Here is a 27,306-nt window from a genome sequence, read left to right on the forward strand (position 1 = left end):
TATCTTCCCAGCAAGCATGCTGATACAGGGTCAAGATGTATAAGCTCTGTGACAGGGCAACAGGCTATACATATAGTCTTATAGTTTACGAGGGAGAAGATGGTAGCATGGAGCTGGAGAACTGCCCAGGCTACATAGGGGGCGCTGGTAAGATTTTATGTGACTTGGTGTCACCCTTTATTTGGAAAGGGATACCCCTTGTACGTGGACAATTACACATGCCACTTTTTAGTCACCTTTTTGATTGTGGAATTGGCGCATGTGACACCATGCAATCTAATCGCCAGGGCTTCCCCCAATGGCTTGTAGAATCCAGACTTAGGGGAGAGAGCCTGCTTGAAATGTAATAATTTGTTAGTGACGTGGAGGGATACACAGAATGTTTTTGTTCTGTCCTCCCTTCACACAGTTATGACTGTCCAGATTTCTATGGTGACTGGTGTTGTGGAGAAACACTCCTGTCCATGAATACAACCTTAACATGGGAGGGGGTGGACCTCAACGACCAGTTGTTGTCGCCGTACCTAATTGCCCATAAGGCCAGACGCTGGTATAAAAAAATTGTCTGGATATTTATTCCAATTGGCTCTGCTTTTGTGCTATACAAGGCTTCAGGACGACCTGGATCCTTCTTAAAATTCCAGGAAGAGATCATTTCTGTTTCCAGACGGTGTGTTGTGGTCCATCTTCCCAATGCAAATGCAGTGAGCCCGGCTGCATGAGAGGCATTTTCCGTATGTCCTCCCTGGTACCCCTACCCAGAGAGAAGATGTTGTGTCCACAGAAAATGCGGATATAGGCATGACAACCACTTTTATTGTATCTCCTGTCCTGACCAACCTGGTCTCTGCATTGGTGACTGTTTCAAATGCTACCACACACTAGTGGAGCATTAGCATAGGGTACAGCATTGCACAGTCCTAGGGCACACTTACACAGGGTTTCTCAAGATGAGATGACATCACATTTTGAGACCCTAATCTGGAACGTTTACAGTTTATAAAAGCGCAAAAAAGCCAGTCTTACTGTTGTACTGTAATATTACTTTGTTTGTTAACCATCATTTGCTTAGCAGGTATACCATTCAGCTGCAGCATGGGTTTATTTATTCTGACAGCAACAGAGTTTGCTCCCACGATACGTAAAGCCGTGACTCCAGGACTGTAGGAGGTGATTTCACCACCACAGTTTAAAAAAGGGCATATATGCCAAAGATTGGGGGCAGGGGTGGAGGGGCGATTTCCTAACATTAGGGGCGGATTGCCCCCATACTTTGGCATATATTTTTTAGGCACAGATTGCGATAAAAAAAAAAAATGTTTTATTGTCATTTTCTATAAACCGTGCTGTGTAATGGGAAAAAGATTACGCAGCCAGCATAGCCAAAGACAAACAGCACTAAACCAAAAGAAAAAAAAATATGCAGTGCTTATAGTGATATAAATGAATTTGTGTTATCAAATCTAAACACTATTGTGATGATGTCCACCATGTGAAAAAATTACAAGAATATGGTAAAAAAATAGTCTGGTGTCAATGGACAATGTCCGTGGGTTAATATTTCGGAAACGTCAGTAGGACAGTAGACATAAATTAAGGTCAACAGGTAAGGAAATCTTGTGAGGAGACTGCCACCAATTGTATGAAGGCTTACTGGAAAGGTTGGACTTGAAGGGGCATATACCTCTCAAGTCAAACAGGCTTGTGGTGATGAACACAATTGGTGAGGTGTAACCAGCGACAATTCTGGATAGCCTCCGTCACACTAGAACTTTGTACGGTATAGGTCACCAGTATTTGTTTTCAAACAGACAACAAAATATGTTGCAGCCGATGAGAAAGACGCCCAAGGAGGTTAAAATCGGCTTGCACGTTAAAACCAAAATGAAAAAAAGGTTCCACATTGTGTGATAACGTTTCAAATCATTAAATTAAAAAAAGGGAAAAAAGTTGGACACTCGCACGTCGATCAACAGTTAATAGCCTAGGATGGCACAATGGCACACTTCACCCGATGCGTTTTGTCTAATTAGACTTCATCTGGGGTATAAATGAAAGCCGTCACCATAGATAATATGGCCCAAATTGAATCGGCATCTACCGGACGTTCCGGTCGGGTAAAAGTCACTTCTGGTCCGGAGCAAAGCTAAATATCTTAGAATGACCAATACTAACAAGTAATAATGACCTATATATCACTTAAATTGAAAAATGTATGAACTGCACTTCGATGTTACATAGTTAGAAAGGTTGAATAAAGACACCAGTCCATCCAGTTCAACCTGAGCTAGTGTCTACAATTGTTCCTATCCCTGTACATTGCACATTCACATCGGTCCCTACCCTCAAGGAGCCCATAATCCAAGGTCCCCATTCATATACTAGGGCCAATTTTGGACAGAAGCCAATTAACCTACCTGCATGTCTTTGGAGTGTGGGAGGAAGCCGGAGTACCCGGAGGAAACCCACGCAGGCACAGGGAGAACATGCAAACTCCAGGCAGGTAGTGTCATGGTTGGGATTCAAACCAGCGACCCTTTTTACTGCTAGGCGAGGAGTGCTAGCCACTACACCACTGTGCCGCCTCTACGATGTGGGTGCTGACCGGCCACAACACCAAAGTGCGGAAAAAACAGAGCCTCAATATTGGATGGAACAATACATCGTCACTTGCGGTTAAAACCGGAAGTTGGCGCACCTCAAGCCTCGCTTAGAGTGGACGCTACCTCGCTTCTGGATGAAACCGGAAGTAAAGGTGCCCCAAACCTTGTTCGTAATAGCGGTGAACAGTCGACATGCAGCGTGATGGAAAATCGCTTTTCAAATCAAATGGGATTTTCCTTTCACGCTGCATGTCTGCTGTTCACCTTCTTATTTTGGTTTTATCGTGTGAGCTGATTTTAACCTCCTTGGGCGTCGTACTCATCGACTGCAATATATTTTGATGTCTGAAAACAAATACTGGTGACCTATACCATACAAAGTTGTAGTGTGACCGAGGCTATCCGGATTGTCACTGGTTACACATCACCAATGGTGTTCGTCACCACAAGCCTGTTTGACTTGAGAGGTATATGCCCCTTCAAGTCCAACCTTTCCAGTAAGCCTTCATACAATTGGTGGCAGTCTCCTCACAAGATGTCCTTACCTGTTGAGCTTCATTGATATCTACTGTCCTACTGAATATTAACCCACGAACATTGTCCATTGACACCAGATTTTTTTTGATTTTTACCATATTCTTGTCATTTTTTGTCATGGTGACATATTGTTTAGACTTGGTAACACAAATTAATTTATCACTATATAAGCGTTGCATTTTTTTTCCTGATATTTTATTGTTAACAGTGTTTGCTTTTCAGTTACGCCATTGAGCTGCAGCACTGATTTATTTTATCTTGACAGCAACAGCGTTTGATCTCACGATACATAAATCAGCGACTCCAGCGCTGTAGTAAGTGATTTCAAAACCATAGTTAAAAAAAATGTAATAAATAAAAATGGTACATGTATCCCCATCATTAGAAGAGGGTTGATGAAGGGCGGTATTCTGATGGTGGGCATATCCATCTTTTTTTTTCGTTCAGCCCAGGCTGCATGGAAAAGTACATTACAATATATGCCCGACAAGGACCAGCAACATACTGGTATGTTGCTGAAATTGAAATTTATTATACCAGAATGATGCTTGCAGGTTTAGGTATCATCTTGGTATCATTCCTTTTAGCCAGCTTTTGGCTTTCATGTAAAAGCAATCCTAGTGGCTAATTAGCCTCTAGACTGCTTTTACAAGCAGTGGGAGGGAGTATCGTCCGCTACCCCCCCGCCATCTTCCATGGTTTTCTCTGGCTCTCCTGTCCCACCAGGGAACCCGAGAATGCAGCTGGTGGTTCCGCCAGCTGACCATAGAGCTGATAAGAGACCAGAACGGCTCCAATCATCTCTATGGCCTAAGAAACATGATAAAATGCTTTCCCAATTTCCCAAATGCGCTGTTTATATCTGGCAAAACCATAAAGTCATGAAATGCTTGTAGTTTCCCAATGATCTTGGTGCTCAAATGCTTTGAGGGCAAAGGAGAGATCTAGGGGATATTTAAATTCCCTGAGATAACAATAAAAATAAAAAAATGAAAGGAACAGTTTAAAAATAAAATAAGGCAAAATAAAATAAAAAGCACCCCTGTGCTCATGGGCAAAAGTGAACGCAAGCATCGGTCTGGTTTCATATGTAAACCGCAATTTCACTCTGCATGTGAGGTATTGAGGGCAGTAATGTAACAGTAGACCTCCTCTGAAAATCTAAAGTGGTAACCTGTAAAGGCTTTTAAAAATGTATGTAGCTTGTCGCTGCTGCACGTTTGTGTGCAATTTTAAAGCATGTCGTGTTTTGGTATCCATGTACTCGGCATAAGATCATCTTTTTTATTTCATCAAACATTTGGGAAATATAGTGTGTTTTAGTGCATTAAAATTAAAGTGTTTCTTCCAAAAATAAGTTTGAAAAATTGCTATGCAAATACTGTGGTGGGGGAAAAAAAAGTAACTGCAACACCCACCATTTTAATCAGTAGGGCCTTTGCTTATAAAAAAATATGTTTTGGGGTTCGAAGTAATTTTCTAGAAAAAAAATATATTTTTTCTTGTAAACAAAGTGTCAAAGGGGCGTGGCCTGAGGTGGGGGCGTGGCCTGAGGTGCAATGGAGTAGGACGTCTGCGGTGTGAGCTCCGCTCGTCCATACTCCTGATTCTACCATCCTGCACCATCCTTCCTCCACATAACATCTGGATGACCCTGCCTCACCCCTCGCTCTAGCCCTGAAGCCGTCTGTCCGTTTTGGATGCCGCACGGAGCCGAGCCGGTAAGCTCTGCATGCCTGGGGACTGCCTGTAGGAAAGACCGCGGCTTCGGCCTAGTCGCCGGAACGGCGGCCATCTTGCTTCACCCGGCGGCGGCTTTCTTGGGCTTTTTCTGTCCTCCGATCCACTCCGGACTCGCTGCAAAATACCCCCGGCTACCGGACTGCCCTCGGCCGCGGGTGTAGTGACCGTTCTGCCGATAGCGGCCTGTGGGATAGTCGGCGGCGCCGGCCTGATTCCCGGCCGGCGGCCATCTTGCTCCACCCGCGGCGGCCCCTATAGGCCTCATTGCCAATCTATACTGCTGTAACCCCCTGCCTGTAGCTGCCAATTCGCCCCTTGCCACCCAGGAAGTGCCCCTCTACCCTGCAGCAGCTGGTTGGGTGGCCTGTGGGACCGGCCTGGGCCCTGGAACAGTGGCCATTTTGCTACACCCTCTGCAGCCCCTTTGCTACGTACTTTGTGGCCTCCTGCTCGCCCTGTGCCCGTTTCTCCCCTGCTGCAGCCGCTGATTCCTGCAGGCCCTCAGCCCTCATCTACTAGCCTTGCCTGTGGCTTTTTGTGACTGTCACGAGAGGGGAGGGTGAACGGCTGGCCTAATACATAGCGGCCATTTTGGAACACCCCGGGCTATACTGGTCCATGTCCCCACCTAAAAAGTCCAACGAGGCCGCTGACAAACTTGCCAGGTACCGCCGCCATGAAGAGGAGCACCGGGCCAAGGATGACGCTGGTGCTCCCCCTGACGCAGACCACTCTACGTCGGCCACTAATCAAGTTCTGGACGCTATAGCCCTATGTCAGAGCACGCTCACCTCCAAAATTGAGGAGGTCAAAATTGATGTGTCCCTCATCCGGCAAGATCTCTCTACCCTTCGGGATCGTGTGGCGGAGACCGAGACCCGCATCAGTAGAGCTGAAGACATCTTACACCCCCTACAACACACTACTGATGAGGTACGCCGTCAGCTGCAACAGCTTAGCGTGAAACAGGACGACATGGAAAATCATCTCCGAAGATGTAATCTCCGCTTTATCGGCCTCCCTGAGACAGCTGAAGGTAACGATCCAGCGGGCTTCCTCGAAACAAAGTGTCAGAGCTTTGTCTTCTAGTGGTTAGAGTAGGTGATGTGACATAAGCTTCTAATGTTGTGCATAAAATGCCAGGACAGTTCAAAACCCCCCAAATGACCGCTTTTTGGAAAGAAGACACCCCAAGCTATTTGCTGATGGGCATGTTGAGTCCATGGAATATTTTAAAATTGTGCCAAAAGTATCGGGAAAATTGCACTTTCTTTCTTTTTTTTACACAAATTTGGCAGTAAATGATATTTCTCTTATATTCACCAACCGACACAGCTCCTCTCTGTAACAAAATGGGTTGTCGGCCATATCACTGGAGATACTAGGTAAAGTTGTAACACAACACTTCAGAACTTTTAGTTCCGCTCAGGGGGCGGTCCCTAGGCTACAACCCCCACAGCCTGCCATAGCAGACGCAGTTTTTTCTTGCCTAGCGAAGGAGATAGACCTAGGAACCTTGTAGGCCCATAGGCCTCTGTGTTTTTTTTTTTTTTTTTTAATATGCAGAAACTTGGCTTTTTGCACAAGATGAATGATCCTGTGACCTTCTATCAACAGTCGGCTGGGTGACAGGCATGTTCACTTATCCTTGTAGTCTCCCCAGTCCGGCCATCGAGCGTGTGCAGGTCATAGCTACGGCTCGGCAGGCCACGACATACCTCAGCTCCAGAGGTGGTCGGTGAGCTTTATGCTCCGGGGCATACATATGACCGGGCTACTGAGGTCTGCGTCACAGTATGCCGGGCCAGTAGTCTTCCCTGTACTGATCAGGAGCCGACTACCATGGAATGTCCCCCAGCTCTTCAGGACTGGTAAGTACAGCTCTCTCTTCTCTCCCCTGTCCCTAACTCCCCTCCTTTCCCCCCTCATGGGGGGGGGGGCTGTACATGTGCTGAGCGGTGTGTGTGTGTTCATTTACAAGGAATGGGGTTGCCTGCAACTGACCTTTTCGGTCCCCAAATACATGGCGGTGCGTTACCCCTTTGAGGAAAGCCTTCTCAAAAAGTGGTCGGCTACTCCGATCATGGACCCCCCAGTATCCAGGTTAAATAAAGTAACCACGATCCCGGTTGAGGGGACTCCTGCATTCAAGGATCCCAAGGACAGGAAGGCTGAGGCGGTGGCACGTTCCTTGTTTACTGTTGTGGGGTCAGCCGTGTGACCTGTACTGGCATCCGCACTGGTGTCACAGACACTGACTGCGTGGGCAAAACTTTTGCACCGCAAATTGGGAAAGCAACAGGCCTCCCCTGTCTGCGTGGAACTAGCAGACCAACTAGTGCAAGGCCTTAAGTACATTTGTGACGCGGCCCTGGATACTCTCCCTCTGTTATCCAGGACATCAGTGTCAGCTGTGGTGCTGAGGCATCTGATTTGGCTAAAATGCTGGTCTGCTGACCAGGCATCCAAAAAAGCTCTGACGGATCTTCCTTTCCTTGGTCGACCAGCTCTTTCGAGCCTCATTAGATGACTTTATTAAAAATGCCACTGGTGGTAAGAGTATTCTTCTCCCACAGGCCAGGGAGGCTAAGGAGCCACACAGCAGGCAAGGGCCCTCTTTTTCCGCTTACAAGTGGCTTTTTCGTCCGCCCGATGCTTCGACAAAAACGTCCCTGGAGAACCGCAAGCCTAACCAGCCTGCGAACAAAAATGCTACCGCATGAAGGTAGCATTTGCAGCCCGGTGGACCTCCCGGTTATCCGACCAATGGGTCTGTGATCTGATTTTCACAGGCTACAAGATAGAGTTTCTCTTGGCCGCCAAACAGATTCTTCCCCTCCAGCATACCAGTGTCGCCGGGAGGCCCTGTTGGGGGCTGTAAGGGACTTGCTGAATCGAGGGGTGATTGTTCCGGAGCGGGAACGCTTCTAGGGATTCTACTTTAAATCTGTTTGTGGTTCCCAAGAAGGAAGGGGTATGTCCAATCTTGGACTTGAAAGCCCTCAATCACTTTAAAAGTACAGAGGTTCAGGATGGATTTAGTTCGCTCAGTAGTCGCACTCCATCAAGGGGACTCCCTGGCATCCTTGGACATCCAGGATGCTAACCTGCACATACCCATATGCCTTCGGAATCAAAAGTTTCTGCGTTTTGCAGTCGGGGAAGCCCATTACCAATTTGTGGCTCTTCCTTTTGGTCTGGCATCAGCCCCCCGAGTCTTTACCAAGGTATTGGCTCCAGTATTGGCGTTGCTGAGACAACGTGGGATATCGATCGTGGGCTACCTGGACGATCTCCTCCTGAGAGCATCTTCCGCCTCAGAATTAGAGGAGGATGTGGCAATCACCATGCAGACCCTGCAAGAATTTGGGTGGATTTTGAACCTAAAGAAGTCAGTGATTGTGCCGACACAGCGTCTGGAGTACCTAGGTTTGCTGTTGGACTCCAGGGAAGCGAGTTTTTCTCCCTTCAAACAAATTGCAGACTCAGGTCCGCGGTGAAACTGCTGATGAACTGCAAGTGGTCGTCGCTCCGGTTTTGCATGCGAGTACTGGGGAACATGGTAGCCTCCTTCGAGGCAGTACCTTACGCCCAGTTCCACACCAGAGTACTGCAGAAGGAGATCTTGTTAAACTGGGACAAGTCTCAGTTGTCCCTGGATCAACAGATCCGGGTGAGCCAACCAGTCAGGGACTCTCTGATCTGGTGGTTGAGGTCCCCGGTGATTCATTCCAGAAAATCGTTCCTTCCTCCTGAAGTGGACGGTGGTTACTACGGATGCCAGTCTATCCGGCTGGGGTGGAGTGATGGGGGTTCAGTTGACACAGGGCCTCTGATCGGCAACTCGGATTCTACCGCCGACCAATCTGCTTGAATTGAGAGCGATCAGGCTGTGATTTACATCCCGGGTGTGGAAAACTGGCAGGTGGACTACCTGGGTCGGCAGTTGCTGGACCCAGGAGAATGGGCATTGCATCCGGAGACATTCAGGCTACTGTGCCTGAAGTGGGGGAACACCAGATGTTTATCTATTGGCCTCCCGTCTCAATGGGAAGGTGCCAAGATTTGTGTCCAGGACAAGAGATCAGTGGGCAGACGCGCTGGTGGCCCCATGGGATCAGTATCAGCTGATCTACACCTTTCCTCCACTTAAATTGTTACCACGTCTGCGTCGCAGAGTGGAAGCCGAAGAGATCCCAGTGATACTGGTTGCCCCAGATTGGCCTCCTCGTCCCTGGTACGCAGATGTGCTGCGTCTGGTGGCAGACGCTCCTTGGCAACTGCCGTTGCGAGAGGACCTTCTGTCTCGAGGTTTTTTTTATTTTATTTATTTTTTTATTTTATTTTTTTTTTCATCCTGCTTTACCATCGCTGGCTTTAACGCCATGGCTGTTGAGAGCCAGGTGTTGAGGAACCGGGGACTGTCGAACTCGGTGATTCCAACTATGTTGAGGGCATGGAAGTCATCTTCTTCTAGGAAGATATACCATCGTACCTGGAAGGCTTACATCTCCATCTGTGAGGAGAATGGTTGGCATCCGCGTTCCTTTTCCATAGCAAGGATCCTGCTGTTTCTTCAGCAAGGAGTAGACCAGAGATTGACATTGAGCACTATCAAGGGGCAGATCTCAGCCCTAGCTGTCTTTTTTCAATGACCCCTGGCATCGCACTCCTTAGTGGGTACCTTCGTTCAGGGATGGGATTTGAACCTGGTGTTGTTGGCGCTTCAAAAACCGCTGTTTGAAAATATCAGGGAGATTCCCCTGTTGACTCTTTCCCAAAAAGTGGTCTTTCTAGTGGCCATTACCTCGGCTAGGAGGGTTTCGGAATTGGCGGCCTTGTCTTGCAAGTTGCCTTATCTGGTCATCCACAGGGATAAGGTGATGTTGCGTCCACACCCATCTTTTCTACCGAAGGTGTTCTTGGCTTTTCATATCAATGAGGACATTGTATTACCATCATTGTGTCCTAAGCGGAAGCACCCCAAAGAGGTGGCCCTTCACGCTCTCGACGTGGTTAGGGCTCTGAAGGTGTATTTGTCTGTCACAGCTCCCTTTTGGAAGTCAGACTCACTGTTTTGGCGGCTGGTACAAAGAAGGGTATGGCGGTCTCGTTGGCCGCCATTTCCAGGTGGATCAGACAGATTGTAGTACAAGCCTACGCCTTGAAGGGGCAGGAGCCCCCCTTTTCAGTCACGGCCCACTCTACAAGGGCAGCCGGAATGTCTTGGGCATTCCGACACCAAGTGTCTGTCGCTCAGGTGTGTAAGGCAGCGACCTGGTCACCTGTCCATACGTTTACCAAGTTCTACAAGGTAGACGTCAGTGGATCGGCTGATGCCTGTTTTGGCCACAACGTTTTGCAGGCGGCCCTGTAGTTGCAATTGGATATGCAAGCTCGTTTTTCCTGGTTTAAAAAAAAAACGCAGTAGTGTTATGTTGCACGGTTGCATTACTTCCGCAATGTTGCGGTCTTGGGGGTTACTCCTGTTGAGGATACCCAGTTGTATGGTGGTGTTTTCCACACACTGCTGTTTTTTTGTTGGTTTAGATTCACTAGTTCCCACTTGCCATGGTGGATGAAGTTTTTATGCGGTTTTTCCCACCCCTCGTTTGCCACTGCTTGGGGACGTCCCATTTTGTTAGAGAGGAGCTGTGTCGGTTGGTGAATATAAGAGAAAATAGGATTTTTTGTACTCACCGTAAAATCCTTTTCTCTGTAATTCACCGACCGACATAGCACGCCCTCCTTTTTTCTCTTTACGTTATACTGCTTGTTGACGTACTCAGTCTGCTAGGGCAGGCTGTGGGGGTTATAGCCTAGGGACCGCCCCCTGGGCGGAACTGAAAGTTCTGAAGTGTTGTGTTACAACTTTGCCTAGTATTTCCAGTGATAGGGCTGACAACCCATTTTGTTCGAGAGGAGCTGTGTCGGTCGGTGAATTACAGAGAAAAGGATTTTACGGTGAGTACAAAAAAAATCCTATTATTGCTCAAACATGCCTTGGGCAAATAGGAGAAGCAGCAGAATGCAATTTCCACGAGTATAGAGGATACCATGTGTGAGACTTTTTGGGAGCCTAGCCGCCTACAGGACCCTGAAAACCAATCACCGCTTTTCTAAAGGTGTAAAATAGTGATTTTACGCCTCACTACCTATCACCGATACGGAGGCCCTGAAATGTCCATAGCACAAACCCCCCCCCCAAATTACCCCATTTTGGAAAGTAGACACCCAAGATATTTGCTAAGCAGCATGGTGAGTATTTTTGAAGCTCTTATTTGCTTTTGAAAATTAAAAGTAAAGAAAATAGATTTTTTATTTTTCAATTTTCAAAACTGTACACGACTTGACTCCCAAAAAGTCTCACACATGTGGTATCCCTGTACTCAAGAGAAGCAGCAGAATATCTTGGCATTTTATGGCCTTCAAAACTGTGATAGGTAGTGAGTAGTGAAATCAGAAATTTACACCCTTAGAAATGGATTGAATTTCGGGGTCCTGTATGCAGGTAGGCTCCCAAAAAGTCTCACACATGAGGTATCCCCATACTCAGGCGAAGCTGCAGAATGTATTTTGGGGTGTAATTCCACAAATAGCCTTTGCCTGTGTGAGTTTACTTCCCAAAATGGGGTAATTGGGGGGAGGGGAGTTGTACTGCCCTGCCATTTTAGCACCTCAAGAAATGAGATGGGCGTCATAAAAACTAAAAGCTGCGTAAATGCCACAAAATGTATCCTAGTTTGTAGATGCTCTAAATTTTGCGCAAACCAATAAATATACGCTTATTGACATTCATTTTTTTTTTTTTTTTTTTTTTTCACCAAAGACTTGTTGCGGAATACATTTTGGCCTAAAAGTATGACTAAAATTTGAGTTTATTGGATTTTTTTTTTTTATAATTTAAAGTAAAAAATATCGTTCGTTTTTTTTTTTCAATGCTTTTGGCCTTTTTCCATTTAATATTTATAAAAAAAAAAAAAAAAAAATCCTAGAGGCAATCAAATACCATCTAAAGAAAGCTCGATTTTGTGGGGCAAAAAGGATGCACGTTTCGTTTGGGTACAGAATTACGTGACAACGCAATTACCAGTTAAATCAGCGCAGTGCCAAATTGTAAAGAGTGCTCTGGTCATTGAGCAGCCAGATCTTCGGGGGCTGAAGTGGTTAACCACTTACTGACCTCTGCACGCCAATATACGTTGGCACAATGGCAGCGGTGGGCAAATGGTGGTACCTGTACGTCCCCTTTATTTGGTGGGGTTAGTGCATGCACGTCCACTTTAATCGAAGACATTCTATCTCCCCAACCCCCTCCCCATCTCCTTTCGTTATGAAGGAGGCTTTCCTTCCGTATCTGTATCCGAGTGTAAACTGGGCTTGCAAAATTAAACTACTGCTTTCTGCAATCAGATTTGCTGTTGTCATACCTGAATGATCGTATAGTACTTTTCCAGTTCAACTATCACACCGTAGATTTGACAGACAATTTCATAGGCCTGTTTGGTTTAATGTCAAGAGCCTCTTTCAAATAACTGCTCATTTCACTAGAGCAGTTTGAACCTCTTCAGTGTACAGCTTTGCCAGCTTGTCCTCGCTTTAAATGATCCATATCACTGGTCATTTCACTAGAGCAGTAAGAATGTTGCAGATTATTATTATAGCGCCAACAGTTTGCGCAGCACTTTACAATATGAGGGCAGACAGTACACTTACAATACAAATCAATACAGGAGGGATTAGAGGGCCCTGCTCGTTAGAGTTTACAATCTAGAATTGTGCTTCTGCCTCTCAGGTGTGCAAATTGCCAACTCGTCCTCTGTTCACCAAGTTCTGTTGTGTTAACTAGATGGCTTGTCTGTGACCTTGTTTGAAAGCTTATAAGCAGCTACGTGATCAGCTAGCCCTACTGACAGATATCTCCAAATTAACACTTAGAAAAAAAAGTTATTTTGTAACGACTGTAAAATCCTTTTCCTCAATAGTTCCTTTGGAGTCGCATGTATATTACGTTCATTGTGGTCAGACCTGTTGCCTGTGATAAAAGGCAAACCTTACATGGCTACATCTGAGGCTAACTTGGTGTAGAGGGTTATGTCCTGTAGAACCATCCATATGCTTTCTTTGTGCCGAATTTAGTGAGAGGGGGCTTTTATCCAATGGTCTACTGTATTCCCTAGCAAACTACAAAAAAATTACATTTAGAATGAGTAAACAATGCTGCAGTTCACTATCAAGAAAGTGCACACAGTCTGACACTGTTCTTTTACTTATTTTAGCATTAATACCTGTCAACGATACGCTTATCCAACTTGTGTATTTATTCCAACAGTCTTGATTCGAAGTGTGGATTTGAATATGCAATGGCTCCCGAAAGAAGGTGATCTTGTATTCTTGCTAGTGCCTGAGCCTCCAGGCACATCGCCCAGAGAAGAGAGTGAGTCACAAGGACCCATAACTTACCACACTGGTCATGTGTCCCGTTTTATGCGCACTCAATACACACAGACCTGTAAGTACTGAGCCATTAGCCTTGTGAGAATGTGTTGCTGATATCCTGCTTAACTTGTGACATTAATGCATTCTCTGTACTGTTTTGCAGTGGACAAGGAGCAGTACACAATGTGTGAGCTGAGCATTCACACCCATGTAAATCTTTTGCCGTACTGCAAGCAGCAAGTACAATGTGCAGTGATTGGCAGCTTGATAACTACTCAGAGGCAGTACAGAGCTCTGATGCAACTGCAGAGGAACCCTTTATTTAAGCCTATTATCTATCCTACCCCGAATGATTTCCTTCCAAGGAATAAGCTTGAAAACCAGGCCAATTTGGTAAGTCATATTTTTTTTCCCTTGTTTGTACTAATGGTAAAAAAAAGTTGGCATCAAAGACTCTGCAGATTATAAGAATCTGGTGACCATATTGTGACCCAGTAAACCATATATAAAAACTGTATTTATTTTACATTAAAGTGGTTGTAAACCCTCAAATGTACCTTGTGAAGTGAATAACCTCAAGTGATACACAGCTGAAAAAATCTCCCTATGTAAGTTTTACTTGTTTATCTGCAGTCTTCTCTTCTCTACATGCATTCAAAACTGCAGATTTGTGATAAAAATCCTTCTGCATCTGTCAGTATCACAGAGGAGGGGGCGGAGAGCTGCAGTTAGTGTGTGAGAGCTGATTGGAGGAAAAATTTTCTTGGATTTTTTTTCTTACAAAGATGAGGAAGACCAGGTGTGGACATCCTGGCCTCCAGATTCAACAAGATGAACACATTTGTAGCCAAGACTAGGCATCTTCAAGACTAGGCATCTTCAAGACTAGGCATCTTCAAGACTAGGCATCTTCAAGACTAGGCATCTTCAAGACTAGGCATCTTCAAGACTAGGCATCTTCAAGACTAGGCATCTTCAAGACTAGGCATCTTCAAGACTTCGCAGTGGAGGCTCTGGTGATTGGGCTCAGTTCAAGCTTATTTGTGCCTTGCCTCCGATGAAGAGCCTTCTTTAACTATTGCAATCGTTAGAGGAGAATAGAGTTCCTTTTTTTTTTTTGCACCACATTGGCCTAGAAGAACATGTTATACTGACATACTAAGACTTCTGGGAGATGAGCCTTGGTTTCTTCCAAACAGACCAGATTTTCTGGCTCACAGTCCCCTTTTCTCTTTTGTTCACTGACTGACACAGCTCCAGTAATCTTGATCGTAGGGTTATTACATCACCTTCAGGAAAGGACTAGGCAGGATATGTAACACGTGAAAAAAAAAACAGATGTCTCTCTTAGATTAACCAATTGACACGGCTCCTCTCTGTAAAAGATGGGTTGTTAGCCCTATCACTAGGAGATACTAGGCAAAGTTGTAATAAAACACTTCAGAACACTTAGTTCCGCCCAGGGGGCGGTCCCTCAGGCTACAATCCCCCACACTCTGCACTAGCAGCCTCAGTTTTATTTTGCCTAGTGAACTAGATAGACCTAGGAACCCTGCGGGCCCATGGGTCCGTGTTTTTTGATGCAGAAGCTTGGCTTTTTGCGCAAGAAGATCACAGGATCAATCATCTATCAACAGCCCGCTGGTTCACTTATCCTTGCAGTCTCCCCAGTCTGGCTTTTATGCTCCGGGCATACATATGACCTGGGCTACTGATGTCTGCGTTACAGTATGCTGGGCCTGTAACCTTCCCTGTACTGATCAGGTGTTGGCTACAATGGAATGTCTCCCAGCTCTTCAGGACTGGTAAGTACAGCTCTCCCTGTCCAGGCAGGGTTGAGCAGCTGGGCATTCCCCGGGAGGTCGATTCGCCGGGCCCCCTCGCCCCCCCTCTCTTCTCTCCCCTGTCCCTATCTTCCCTCCTTCCCCCCCTCATGGGGGGGGGGGGGGGCTGTGCATGGATACTGAGCGGTGTGTGTTTGTGCCCCTGGGCTCTCACCTGGGTTCTGGCTGACTGGGGGAGCCTGGATCCTGAGTGCTTAAACTCCCAGGAGGAACAGAGCTATCTGAAATAAATCCGCTATAAAAGGTGTACCACATCCCCAGAAGGATAGAAAAATGGAGAAACCCCCTAGAAGTGGGACTTTTATAGGTACTACCATATTCACATAGGTAGGAAAATATATATAAAAGTTTTATTATACAAAGAAATACATAATTGTAATATCACAGAAACATATAAATAATCAAGGATGCATAACAATACACAAAAATCATGGATAGGTGTAATGGAGTAACCCAAACCCCAGGAGGTGCCTGTGAGGTTTGCCCCTGTGTCGGTGCAGCGCTGTGTCTCTGCCACATGTTTTTTTCTGTCTCTCATGGCGCTGGCTGGCGGCCGTTTTCAGTGTGGGCAAAGAACAGCATGCTTCTGGGCTTCAAGCAGCCACTTTCCCGGTGAGTCCCCATCAGGACACTGGTGGCCATTTTCTTGAAGCCGGACCACGTTTTTTGTGCTCTAGCAGCAGCTTCATGTGCCTTCAGCTTCCTGTTTGTCATTACAGAGTGCTGGACAGCCTTCTATGTAGTCTGAGCACGTTTTTCAGATCGCTCAGTGATCGTTCTGACGGATTGCCACCGACGCAGCTTTGGTTCCTGTGCATCTGGGAGTGCTAGGGGTCCACAGGCACTGCTGTAAAACAGTGCAGAACTCCTCAGTGCGGTGAGTCGGCGGGTTAGAATCCGTCAGGCAGCGGCAGCAAGGCAGGTGGGACTGTCACTGTCCTATGTCCCTTTCGGGTGGCAGACAGGGTAGGGTCAGCATGGCTTCAGAAACTGGTGTTTCTTCCCCCGAAATCCAGGCAATTGCAACCGGGTCACCTGCGGATGGCGCAGTCCCCATGGTCACCCTGACGACGGTCCTCAATTCGTTCGTTGCCAAGATTGAGGCGGTGTGTGGGAAGAAAGGTGCTAGAAAGTGGCCCCTGCCCCCCCCCCCCCTCCTCTGGGGAGAACTCTGACGCAGACTCGGGTCCTGCTCAGGCCGGTGCCCCTGCTCTGGCTTGTCAGATAACGCTGACCAGGACCGTTCGGACAGTGAGGTTGAGTCCCCGTCTGGGTCCGTGCGTGACAAAGCGCTTGTTGGAGCACTTATCCAGCACGTTCACCTAAGGTATTCCCGTATCTAACTGACTTATTTTGACAAGTTCATTTAGAAGGAATGGGGTCGCCCGCAACTGACCTTTTCGGTCCCCAAATACATGGCGGTGCATTACCCCTTTTGAGGAAAGCCTTCTCAAGAAATGGTTGGCTCCTCTGGTCGTGGACCCCCCAGTTTCCAGGTTAAATAAAGTAACCACGATTCCGGTTGAGGGGACTCCTGCATTCAAGGATCCCACGGACAGGAAGCCGAGCCGCGGGCTCGCTCCTTGTTTATGGTTGTGGGGTCAGCCGTGCTTGTCTCGCAGACACTGACTGAGTGGGCAAAACTTTTGCACCGGGAATTGGGAGAGCAACAGGCTTACCTTGTCTGCGTGGAACTAGGAGACCAACTAGTGCAAGGCCTTAAGTACGTCTATGACGTGGCCCTGGATACTCTTCCCCCTGTTATCCAGGGCTTCAGTGTCAGCTGTGGTGCTGGGGCACCTAATTTGGCTAAAATGCTGGTCGGCTGACCAGGCATCCAAAAAAGCCCTGATGAATCTTCCTTTCCTTGGCGACTGGCTCTTTGGAGCCTCGTTGGATGACATTATTAAAAATGCCACAGGTGGTAAGAGTACACTGCTCCCACAGGCCAGGAAAGCTAAGGAGCCACGGCGTAGGCAAGGGCCCTCTTTTTCTGCTCGCAAACGGCTTTTTCGTCCGACAGGAGCTTCGACAAAACGTCCCCAGCCCGACAGGATGCCCACGGACGGTCAAAAACATCCCTGGAACCGCAAGCCTAATAAGCCTGCGAAAAAAGTGCTACCACATGAAGGTTTGCCCCCACCCATGTCTCGGGTTGGGGGTCGCCTTCGGGAGTTTGCAGCCCGGTGGTCCTCCTGGTTATCCAACCAATGGGTCTGTGATCTGATTTCCACAGGCTACAAGATAGTTTCTCTCTTGGCCGTCAAACAGATTTTTCCCCTCCAGCATACCCGTATCCCCGGTTAGCCGGGAGGCCCTGTCGGGAGCGGTAAGGTATTTGCTGAATCACGGGGTGATTGTACCTGTTCCGGAGCCGGAACGCTTCCAGGGATTCTACTCAAATCTGTTTGTGGTTCCCAAGAAGGAAAGGGTACGTCCAATCTTGGACTTGAAAGCCCTCAATCACTTTGTAAATGTACAGAGGTTCAGGATGGAATCGGTTTGCTCAGTAGTCGCTGCACTCCATCAAGGGGACTCCCTGGCATCTTTGGACATCCAGGATGCTTACCAGCACATACCCATATGCCTTCGGCATCAAAAGTTTTTGCAGTCGGGGAAGCCCATTACCAATTTGTGGCTCTTCCTTTTGGTCTGGCATCAGCCCCCCCTGAGTCTTTACCAAGGTTCTGGCTCCAGTATTGGCATTGCTGTGACAACGTGGGATCGCGACCGTGGGATACCTAGACTATCTCCTCCTGAGAGCATCTTCCCCCTCAGAATTAGAGGAGGATGTGGCGATCACCATGCAGACCCTGCAAGATTTTGGGTGGCTCTTGAACCTAAAAAAGTCGATGCTCGTGCCAATCCAGCATCTGGAGTACCTAGGTTTGCTGTTGAACTCCAGTAAAGCGAGAGTTTTTATCCCTTCAGACAAATTGCAGACTCTCAGATCTGCGGTCAAACTACTGATGAACCGCAAGTGGTCGTCGCTCCGGTTTTGCAAGGCGAGTACTGGGACTCATGGTAGCCTCATTTGAGGCAGTACCTTGCGCCCAGTTCCACACCGGAGTTCTGCAGAAGGAGATCCAAATGGGACAAATCTCAGTTGTCCTTAGATCGACAGATCCCGGTGAGCCAGTCAGGGACTCGCTGATCTGGTGGTTGAGGTCCCCGGTGATTCAGTCTGGAAAATCGTTCCTTCCTCTGAAATGGACGGTGATCACAACGGACACCAGTCTATCCGGCTGGGGTGGAGTGATGGGGGTTCTGTCGACTCAGGACCTCTGGACGACGGAAGAATCCGAGTTGCCGATCAATCTGCTTGAACTGAGAGCGATCAGGCTGTGTCTCCACACATGGTCGATAAGACTTCAAAGGCATCCGATCAGGATACAGTCAGACAACGCCACGTCTGTGGCGTACATAAATCACCAAGGGGGAACAAGAAGCTCAGTCGCTGCTCGGGAGGTCACTCTCATACTTTGGTGGGCAGAGTGACGTACCGGCCCTGTCGGCCATATACATCTCGGGAGTGGAAAACTGGCAGATGGACTATCTGAGTCGACAGATGCTGGACCCAGGAGAATGGGCATTGCATCCAGGGATGTTCAGGCTGCTGTGCCTGAAGTGGGGCACACCAAATGTGGATCTACTGGCCTCCCGTCTCAATTGGAAGGTGCCAAGATTCGTGTCCAGGTCAAGAGATCCGTGGGCAGACGCGCTGGTGGCTCCGTGGGATCAGTACTGATCTACGCCTTTCCTCCACTGAAACTGTTGCCACGTCTGCTTCGCAGAGTGGAAGCCGAGGGGATCCCGGTAATACTGGTTGCCCCAGATTGGCCTTAGCCTCCTTGGTACACAGACCTGGTGCGTCTGGTGGCAGACTCTCCCTGGTGACTGCCGTTGCGAGAGGACATCCTATCTCAAGGTCCATTTCTCCATCCGGCTTTACCATCGCTGGCTTTAACGGCATGGCTATTGAGAGCCAGGTGTTGAGGAACCGCGGCCTGTCGGACTCTGTGATTCCAACTATGTTGAGGGCACGGAAATCTTCTTCTTGGAAGATATACCATCGTACCTGGAAGGCCTACATCTCCATGTGTGAGGATAAAGGATAGCATCCGCGCTCCTTTGCCATATCCAGGGCCCTGCTTTTTCTCCAGCAAGGAGTTGACCAAAGATTGGCATTAAGCACCATCAAAGGACAAATTTCAGCCTTAGCTGTCTTTTTTTTTTTTTTTTTTCAACGACCCCTGGCATCGCACTCCTTAGTGGGTACCTTTGTCCAGGGGGTACGACACGTAGTCCCTCCGGTGGGCCCACCGTTACCCCCCCCAGCAGGGTTTTGGAACTGGCAACCTTGTCCTGCAAGTCGCCCTATCTGGTTATCCACAGGGATAAGGTGGTGTTGCGTCCGCAACCGTCCTTTCTACCGAAAGTGGTCTCGGCTTTTCATATCAATGAGAACATTGTGTTACCTTCTCTGTGTGCTAAGCCGAAGCACACTAAAGAGGTGGCCCTTCACACTCTAGATGTAGTTAGGGCTCTGAAGGTGTATTTGTCTGCCACGGCTCCCTTTCGGAAGTCAGACTCACTGTTTGTTTCGGTGGCTGGTCCAAAGATAGGCATGGCGGTCTCGTTGGCCACCATTTCCAGGTGGATCAGACAGATTGTAGTACAAGCCTACGCCTTGAAGGGGCAGTTGCCCCCTTTTCCAGTCACGGCCCACTCCACAAGGGCAATAGGAACGTCTTGGGCCTTCCGACACCAAGCATCTGTCGCTCAGGTGTGTAAGGGGCGACCCGCTCGTCTGTCCATACGTTTACCAAGTTCTACAAGGTAGACATCCCTTGTTTGGCACTGCTTGGGGATGTCCCATTTTATTAGAGAGGAGCTGTGTCGGTCGGTGAATATAAGAGAAAATAGGATTTTTTGTACTCACCGTAAAATTCTTTTCTCTGTAATTCACCCACCGACACAGCACCCGCCCCTCCTTTTTCTCTTTACGTTATACTGCTTGTTGATGTACTGAGGCTGCTAGTGCAGAGTGTGGGGGATTGTAGCCTGGGGGACCACCCCACTGGGTGGAACTAAGAGTTCTGAAGTGTTATATTACAACTTTGCCTAGTATCTCCTAGTGATAGGGCTAACGACCCATTTAGTTATAGAGGAGCTGTGTCGGTCAGTGAATTTACAGAGAAAAGGATTTTACGGCGAGTACAAAAAATCCTATTTTACACTTCCGCCCAGGGGGTGGTCCCTCTGGTAATAACCCCTCAACCTGCCTCCTGCAGCTCAGTTTTTTTTTTTTTTTTTTTTTTCTGCCTAGTAAGGAGATGGACCTAGGCTCCCTGCAGGACCATCGGTCCTGGGATTTTTTTGCTGAATGTTTGCCTTTTGCACAAGATTTTAAGATCCTGTTATCTGCTATCAACAGCCGGCTGGGTGACAGGCTGGATATCCTAGATCGTGTCCCCAGCCTTGCCATCGAGCGTGTGCAGACCCTAGCTATGTGCTGGGTCAGCCACGACATGCCCCTAAGGCTCCAGGGGTGGCTGGTGAGCACAACGCTCCGGGGCACACACGACTGGACTACCGATTGTCCTTGTCAGTGTGCCATGCCCAGCAGCCACCCCATACTGCTCAGAGAGTGGGCCTGTGATGGGATGTTTTCAGCTCGTCCGGATGGTAAGTACAGCTCTCCTTGCCTCGGCGGGATTGAGCAGCTGGGCATTCCCTGGGAGGTCGATTGGGTGTCCGTCTCCTCCCTCTCTTCTCTCCCTGTCCCTATTCCCCCCCCCCCTTCCTGTGGGGGTTGCTGCATGATGGGCTGCTGAGCGGGGTGTGTACCTGTAGCCAAGGGTCCCCTGGGGGGCTCTCACCTTAGATTGGGGGCTGCGCTGGGTGTCTGTGGTTTCCCCGCTCGGTGTCTGGAGGTCTGCATGTGCTGATTGCCATTAAGCGCTGTTCCGCCATTTTCTCTGCCCTTTTACTGTGTACAGTTGTTTGTCTGACATTTTTGGTGTGCCTCAGTGGGAAGCATGGTCAGGGGCCATTTTTCTGTAGCTTGGCGGCTGTTTTCCTTGTGATTATGCCCTTTTATACAAGGCGACTGTTTTGTTGTAGCCCAGCGTGGTTTTTATCCTCAGCGCTGGTCCCTGCTGCTCAAAACTGCATGTTTTTTTGCTCAGGACACCTGGGAGCTGGTACTGGAGGCAGACACCTGTATCTTAACAGCGCAGCACTTGGTCAGGGTGGTAAGTCCTGCGGTGGGGCCCCTCAGTCTGCGGCAGCTAGGAGGGTGGGATTGTGCACCTGTCCTAAGTCCAGGGTGGGTCAGCATGGCTTCAGAAACTGGTGTTCCTTCTCCAGAACTCCCTACAATTGCAACTGGCTCATCTGTAAACAGTGTAGTGCCTTTGGACGCTTTGTCGGCGGTCCTTGAAATGTTCGTTGCCGGGCTGGAGGCGGTGTGGGCGCAAAGGTTGCACCCCCTTCTTCCTCCCCCCCCCCATCCTGCAGGGAGAGCTCTGACGCAGACTCGGGCCCCGCAGGGACTGGCGACCCCTGCTCTGTTGCTTCAGGCGACGCTGAGCAGGACCGATCGGACAGTGAGGATGAGTCCCCATCCGGGTCCGCAAGACAAAGCGCTAGTTGAAGCACTTATCACAGCTGTGCGTGATACCCTGAGAATTCAGGATACAGCAGGTTCCTCTGCTAAAGCAGTGGTCCCTTTTGGGTCCCGTATGCCAGCCCGTACAGCTAAGGTGTTTCCGTATTTGAGGTACTTCGATAAGTTCATATACAAAGAATGGGGAAGCCCACAATGGACCTTCTTGTTTCCTAAAAGAATGGCGGTGCGCTACCCCTTTTGAGGAGTGCCTTCTTAAAGCTGGTCAGCTCCTCTGGTCTTCCCTTGCTCTCCAGGGCCTCAGTGCCAGCAGTGGTGCTGCGGTGCCTGATTTGGCTAAAATGCTGGTCTGTGGACCAGGCATCTGAATAATCCTTGACGGCTCTACCCTTCCTTGGTGAGCGGCTCTTTGGTGCCTCGTTGGATGACATTAAGAATGTCACAGGTGGGAAGAGTACCTTACTCCCACAGGCCAGGAATACTAAGGAGCCACGCCACAGGGAAGGGCCCTCATTTTCCGCTCAAAAAAGGCTTTTTCGTCCATCCGGGACTTTGGCTAAACGCTCCCAGGATGACCTCTTGGGGACAAGTGTCCCTGAAACTGCAAGCCTGCGAGCAAAAGTGCTGCTGCATGAAGGTTTGCTCCTGTCCGTCTCTTGGGTGGGGGGGTCCCCTTTTGGGAGTATGTAGTCCGGTGGGCCTCTCCACTATCTGACCAATGGGTCTGTGAAATGATTTCCTCTAGCTACAAGATATTACACTCTTGGTCACCAAACAGATTCTTCCCCTCCAGCATACCCTTACTCCCGGCTCGCCGGGAGGCCCTATTGGGGGCGGTAAGGGACCTGCTAAGGTGCGGGGTGATGGTGCCTGTTCCGGAAAAGGTTCCAGGGGTTCTACTCCAATCTGTAGTCCCCAAAAAAAGAAGGGGTACGTCCAATCTTGGACCTGAAAGCGCTCAATTGCTTTGTAAAAGTACAGAGGTTCAGAATGGAATCAGTTCGCTCAGTAGTCGCTGCACTCCATCAAGGGGACTCCCTGGCGTCTTTGGACATCCAGGATGTGTACCTGCACATTCCCATATGCCTCAGGCATCAGAGGTTTCTGCAATTTGCAGTTGGGGAAGCCCACTACCAGTTTGTGGCTCTCCATTTTGGCTTGGCATCAGCACCCTAGTCTTTACCAAGGTATTGGCTCCAATTTTGCCATTGTTGGGACAACGCGGGATCGCAATTGTAGGTTACCTAGACGATCTCCTCCTGAGAGCATCTTCCACCTCAGAATTAGAGGATGTGACGATCACCATGCAAACCCTGCAGGAATTTGGGTGGCTGTTGAACCTAAAAAAGTCGATGCTCATACCGACTCAGCGTTGGGAGTACCTAGACTTACTGCTGGACTCCATGGAAGCGAGAGTTTTTCTCCCTTCAGACAAACTGCAGACTCTCAGAGCCGCGTTAAAACTATTGATGAACCGCAGGTGGTCGTCGCTGCGCTTCTGCATGCGTGTTCTGGGCCTCATGATGGCCTCCTTCGAGGCGGTACCGTACGCCCAGTTTCACACCAGAGTCTTGCAGAAGGAGATAAATCTGTTATTCCTGGATCGGCAGATTTGGGTGAGCCAGTCAGTCAGGGACTCCCTGCTCTGGTGACTGAGGACCCTGGCATTTCGGTCCGGGAAGTTGTTCTTACCTCTACATTGGACAGTGATCACAACAGACTCCAGCCTGACCGGCTGGGGTGGAGTACTGGGAGTACAGACGACTCGGGGCCTATGGTCGGGGGACGAATCCAAGTTGCAGATCAATGTGCTTGAGCGCCAAGCGATCAGGCTATGCCTCTCCACATGGTCAATGAGACTTTGAGGGCATACGATCAGGATCCAGTCAGACAATGCCACGGTGGTGGCATATGTCAACCATCAAATAGGAACAAGAAGCTCAGCTGCAGCATGGGAGGTCACTCGCATCCTTCAGTGGGCAGAGCGACATGTACTGGCCTTGTCGACCATTTACATCCCGGGAGGGGAAAACTGGCAGGCGGACTACCTAAGTCGACAGATGCTGGACCCAGGAAAATGGGCGTTTCATCCGGAGGTGTTTGGGCTACTGTGCCTGCGGTAGGTCACACCAGACGTGGATCTCCTGGCCTCCCGTCTCAATCGGAAGGTGCCGAGATTTGTATCCAGGGCAAGAGATCCTTGGGCAGACGTGTCCGATGCGCTGGTGGCTCCATGGGGTCAGTCTCGACTGATCTACGCCTTTCCTTCGCTAAAACTGCTACCATGTCTGCTCTGCAGAGTGAAGCCCAAGGGGATTCCAGTAATACTGATTGCCCCAGATTGGCCTCGGCGCCCCTGGTACGCCGACCTAGTACGCCTGGTTGCAGACACTCCCTGGCGACTATTCTCCATCCTGCTTTACCATCGCTGGTTTTAATGGCATGGCTGTTGAGAGCCAGGGGCTAAAGAACCGGGGCCTGTCGGTGATTTCAACTATGTTGAGGGCACGAAAATCTTCTTCTCGGAAGATTATACCATGGTACCTGGAAAGCCTACAGATCCATGTGTGAGGGGAAAGGGTGGCGTCCGCGCACCTATTCTCTTTCCAGGATCCTACTGTTTCTAAAGCGAGGAGTAGACCAGAAATTGGCTTTAAGCACCATTAAGGGACAACTATCAGCCTTGGCTGTTTTTTTTTTTCCAACGACCCCTGGTCTCTCACTCTCTAGTGAGCACTTTTGTTCAAGGGGCCTGGCATGTAGTTCCTCCGGTGCGTCCACCCTGTGGGATCTGAACCTGGTGCCATCGGCGCTTCAGAAACCGCCGTTTGAGAACATCCGGGATATCCCCTTGTTGACTCTTTCTCAGAAAGTGGTCTTTCTAGTGGCCATTACATCAGCCAGGAGGGTTTTGGAACTGGCGGCATTGTCATGCAAGTCGCCCTATCTAGTTATCCATAAGGATAAGGTGGTGTTGCATGCGCAACCTTCTTTTCTGCCGAAGGTGGGTTCGGCGTTTCACATCAATGAAGACATTGTGTTACCATCTCTGTGTCCTAAACCGACATATCCTAAGGAGGTGGCCCTTCGTTCCCTGAACGTGGTGCGGGTTCTAAGGCTATATTTGTCTGCCTTGGCTCCCTTCCAGGAGTCAGACTGTTCTTTTTGGTAGCTGGTCCGAAAAAAAGGTATGGCAGTCTTATTGGCCACCATTTCCAGGTGGATCAGACAGATTGTGGTACAGGCCTACGCCTTGAAGGGGCAGGTGCCCTCCTTTCCTGTCACTGCCCATTCCACCAGGCAATTGGAACCTCTTGGGCTTTCCGATATCAAGCTTCAGTCGCTCAAGTGTGTAAGGTGGCGACTTGGTCGTCCGTTCACACTTACCAAATTCTACAAAAGTGGATGTAAGCGCATCGTCTGATGCCTGCTTTGGCCACAAAGTTTTGCAGGCGGCCGTGTAATGTTGCAATTCTGCACACTTTCCTCTTTTTAAAAAAAAATGCAGTTACTTTGAGTATTAATGCACTGTTGCATTTGTTGACCGCAAGTTCTGATGCAGCTAGTTTAGATGGTGACTCCCCTGTTAGGGAGCACCCTTGGTTGTGGGGGAAGTTTTTATGCTGTTCCCACCCCTCGTTATGACACTGCTTGGGGACGTCCTTACGGTCAAGATTACTGGAGCTGTCAGTCAGTGAACAAAAGAGAAAATAGGATTTGTGTACTCGCGGTAAAATCCTTTTCACTGATTGAAACAGCACACTCCCCTCCTATTGGTTTATGTTCTACTGCTTGTTGACATACTGAGCTGCAGGAGGCACACTGAGGGGTTATTACCAGACCTCCTCCCTCCTGAAGGTGGCGTAATAACCCTACGGTCAAGATTACTGGAGCTGTGTCAATCGGTGAACTTCAGAGAAAAGGATTTCATGGTGAGTACAAAAATCCTATTTTTTCCATCCTGCTTCTCATTTACTGGCACTAACAGCATGGCAATGTCCTACAGTATTGGGATATTTCTGACTTTGTTATTCCCACCTTACTCAAACCAGGAAAACCCAACTTCTGTAAGATATACCATTGCTCATAGAAGGCTTACTTGGTCTGGTGGAGAAAGGATGCAAATACTTTGGTCCTTCAGTCTGGTCTAGATCAGTGACAGTCAACGAGTACCCTACTTTATCCATTTTATTCCAGTAACCTCTTGCCTCACATTCACTCTTGAATGGAATTGCTTATGTAAATGTCCACCACTTCAACCTCCTCCTGTCTCACCATGGGATCTCAACCTGGTGCTCTCTCTACTTCAGAGACTTTCCTTTGTACCAATTGGTGCTATTCCATCAGAAGACCTCACTTGCAAGGTTGCTTTCTTAGCGCCATTAATCTGTGTCCGAGTTGGCAGCTCCTTTTTTCCTGTAAAGAATACTTTCTCGTCAAGGAGAAAGTAATATTGCGAGCAAAACCTTACTTTCTATCCAGGGTGGTCTTTTTTTCTTTTCCACTTCATTGACCTTGTTCCTCCCCTTTTTTGTCCTGACCCAAAATATTAACATAAAATCGCCCTACATTGCCTAGGTGTGGTCAGGACTGTTGGGTCCTGCCCAAAAGCCACAGCTTCTATTTGAATGACTGAGTTCCTCTTTTTCCTGCTTGTGTGCCATCATAGATGGCACCCTGCTTCTTGTTTCACCATTGCAAGGTGGATCAGGCAATTCATTTCCAGGGCTTATGTCTTAGGTACAGAGTTCCTCCTTTGCCTGTCAGTCGCTCATTCCACCAGGGCTGTTGCTGTCTATTGTGCTCTTTAGCCTCAAGCATCTGCAGATTTGCAAGGCGGCAACCTAGTTCTAAAATTTTTTAAGGTATTACTGTTTAGATGGCTGGATTGATGTGAACTTCGGTTAAAAGGTGTTTCAATCAGCCATATGCGTGTTGTGTTTGGGAAAAAAAAAATTATTTAAGCCTTGTATTCTTTTGGCAGTTCTGTTTGCTATGTTCTTGCCCACCCCTCCAGTTTATTGCTTGGGTACACCCCATGGTTTAAGAATACAAGTCCTGTACTGTAAAACAAATACTAATTTTGACTTGCCTGTGTACATTTCATATCTTGTAGTACAGTATAGGGCACAGATCCCTCTCCTCTGTGTCTTGATCATTCCTTAATGCTTGCTACAATATTGGAGTTTCACAGAATAGGCAAGGTTATATATTACTCTTTGGGAGTGACCCTAGCAAGATCCTAGCACTGTTTCAGGGGCACGGTCCTCCAATTCTTTTGTGTCGAAGGAGGGATTTTCTGTGTTTCTGGGTTGCATAATCTGCTCTCAGGAGTTCTCACTGGGTTAGAATGCCTGGGATTTGAGCATAGGTTCCCTTCTTCCCATCCACCCCCCCTATTGTGGGAGGATGAGGCATTGGAGGAAATCCTCAGGATGTGGAAGAGGTGAAAGACGTCAAGGATTAGAAATTCTTTGTAGATGAGTACCAGGAGGAATCTCAGGGTCTA

General features: G+C 48.4%; 1 protein-coding gene across 1 annotated transcript in view; it reads left to right on the forward strand.

Annotated features, from left to right (window-relative positions):
- Positions 1–27,306, forward strand: part of SETX (senataxin) — a 251,608-nt gene that overhangs the window by 117,746 nt on the left and 106,556 nt on the right. The window contains 2 exon segments of the mRNA XM_077486163.1: positions 13,216–13,395; positions 13,486–13,715. Coding sequence (XP_077342289.1) covers positions 13,216–13,395; positions 13,486–13,715 — 410 coding nt within the window.

The sequence above is a fragment of the Lithobates pipiens genome, unplaced genomic scaffold (genome assembly GCF_037356315.1).
Source record: "Lithobates pipiens isolate NorthernLeopardFrog02 unplaced genomic scaffold, aLitPip1_a1.2 Scaffold_1, whole genome shotgun sequence".
Classification (NCBI taxonomy): Eukaryota; Metazoa; Chordata; class Amphibia; order Anura; family Ranidae; genus Lithobates; species Lithobates pipiens.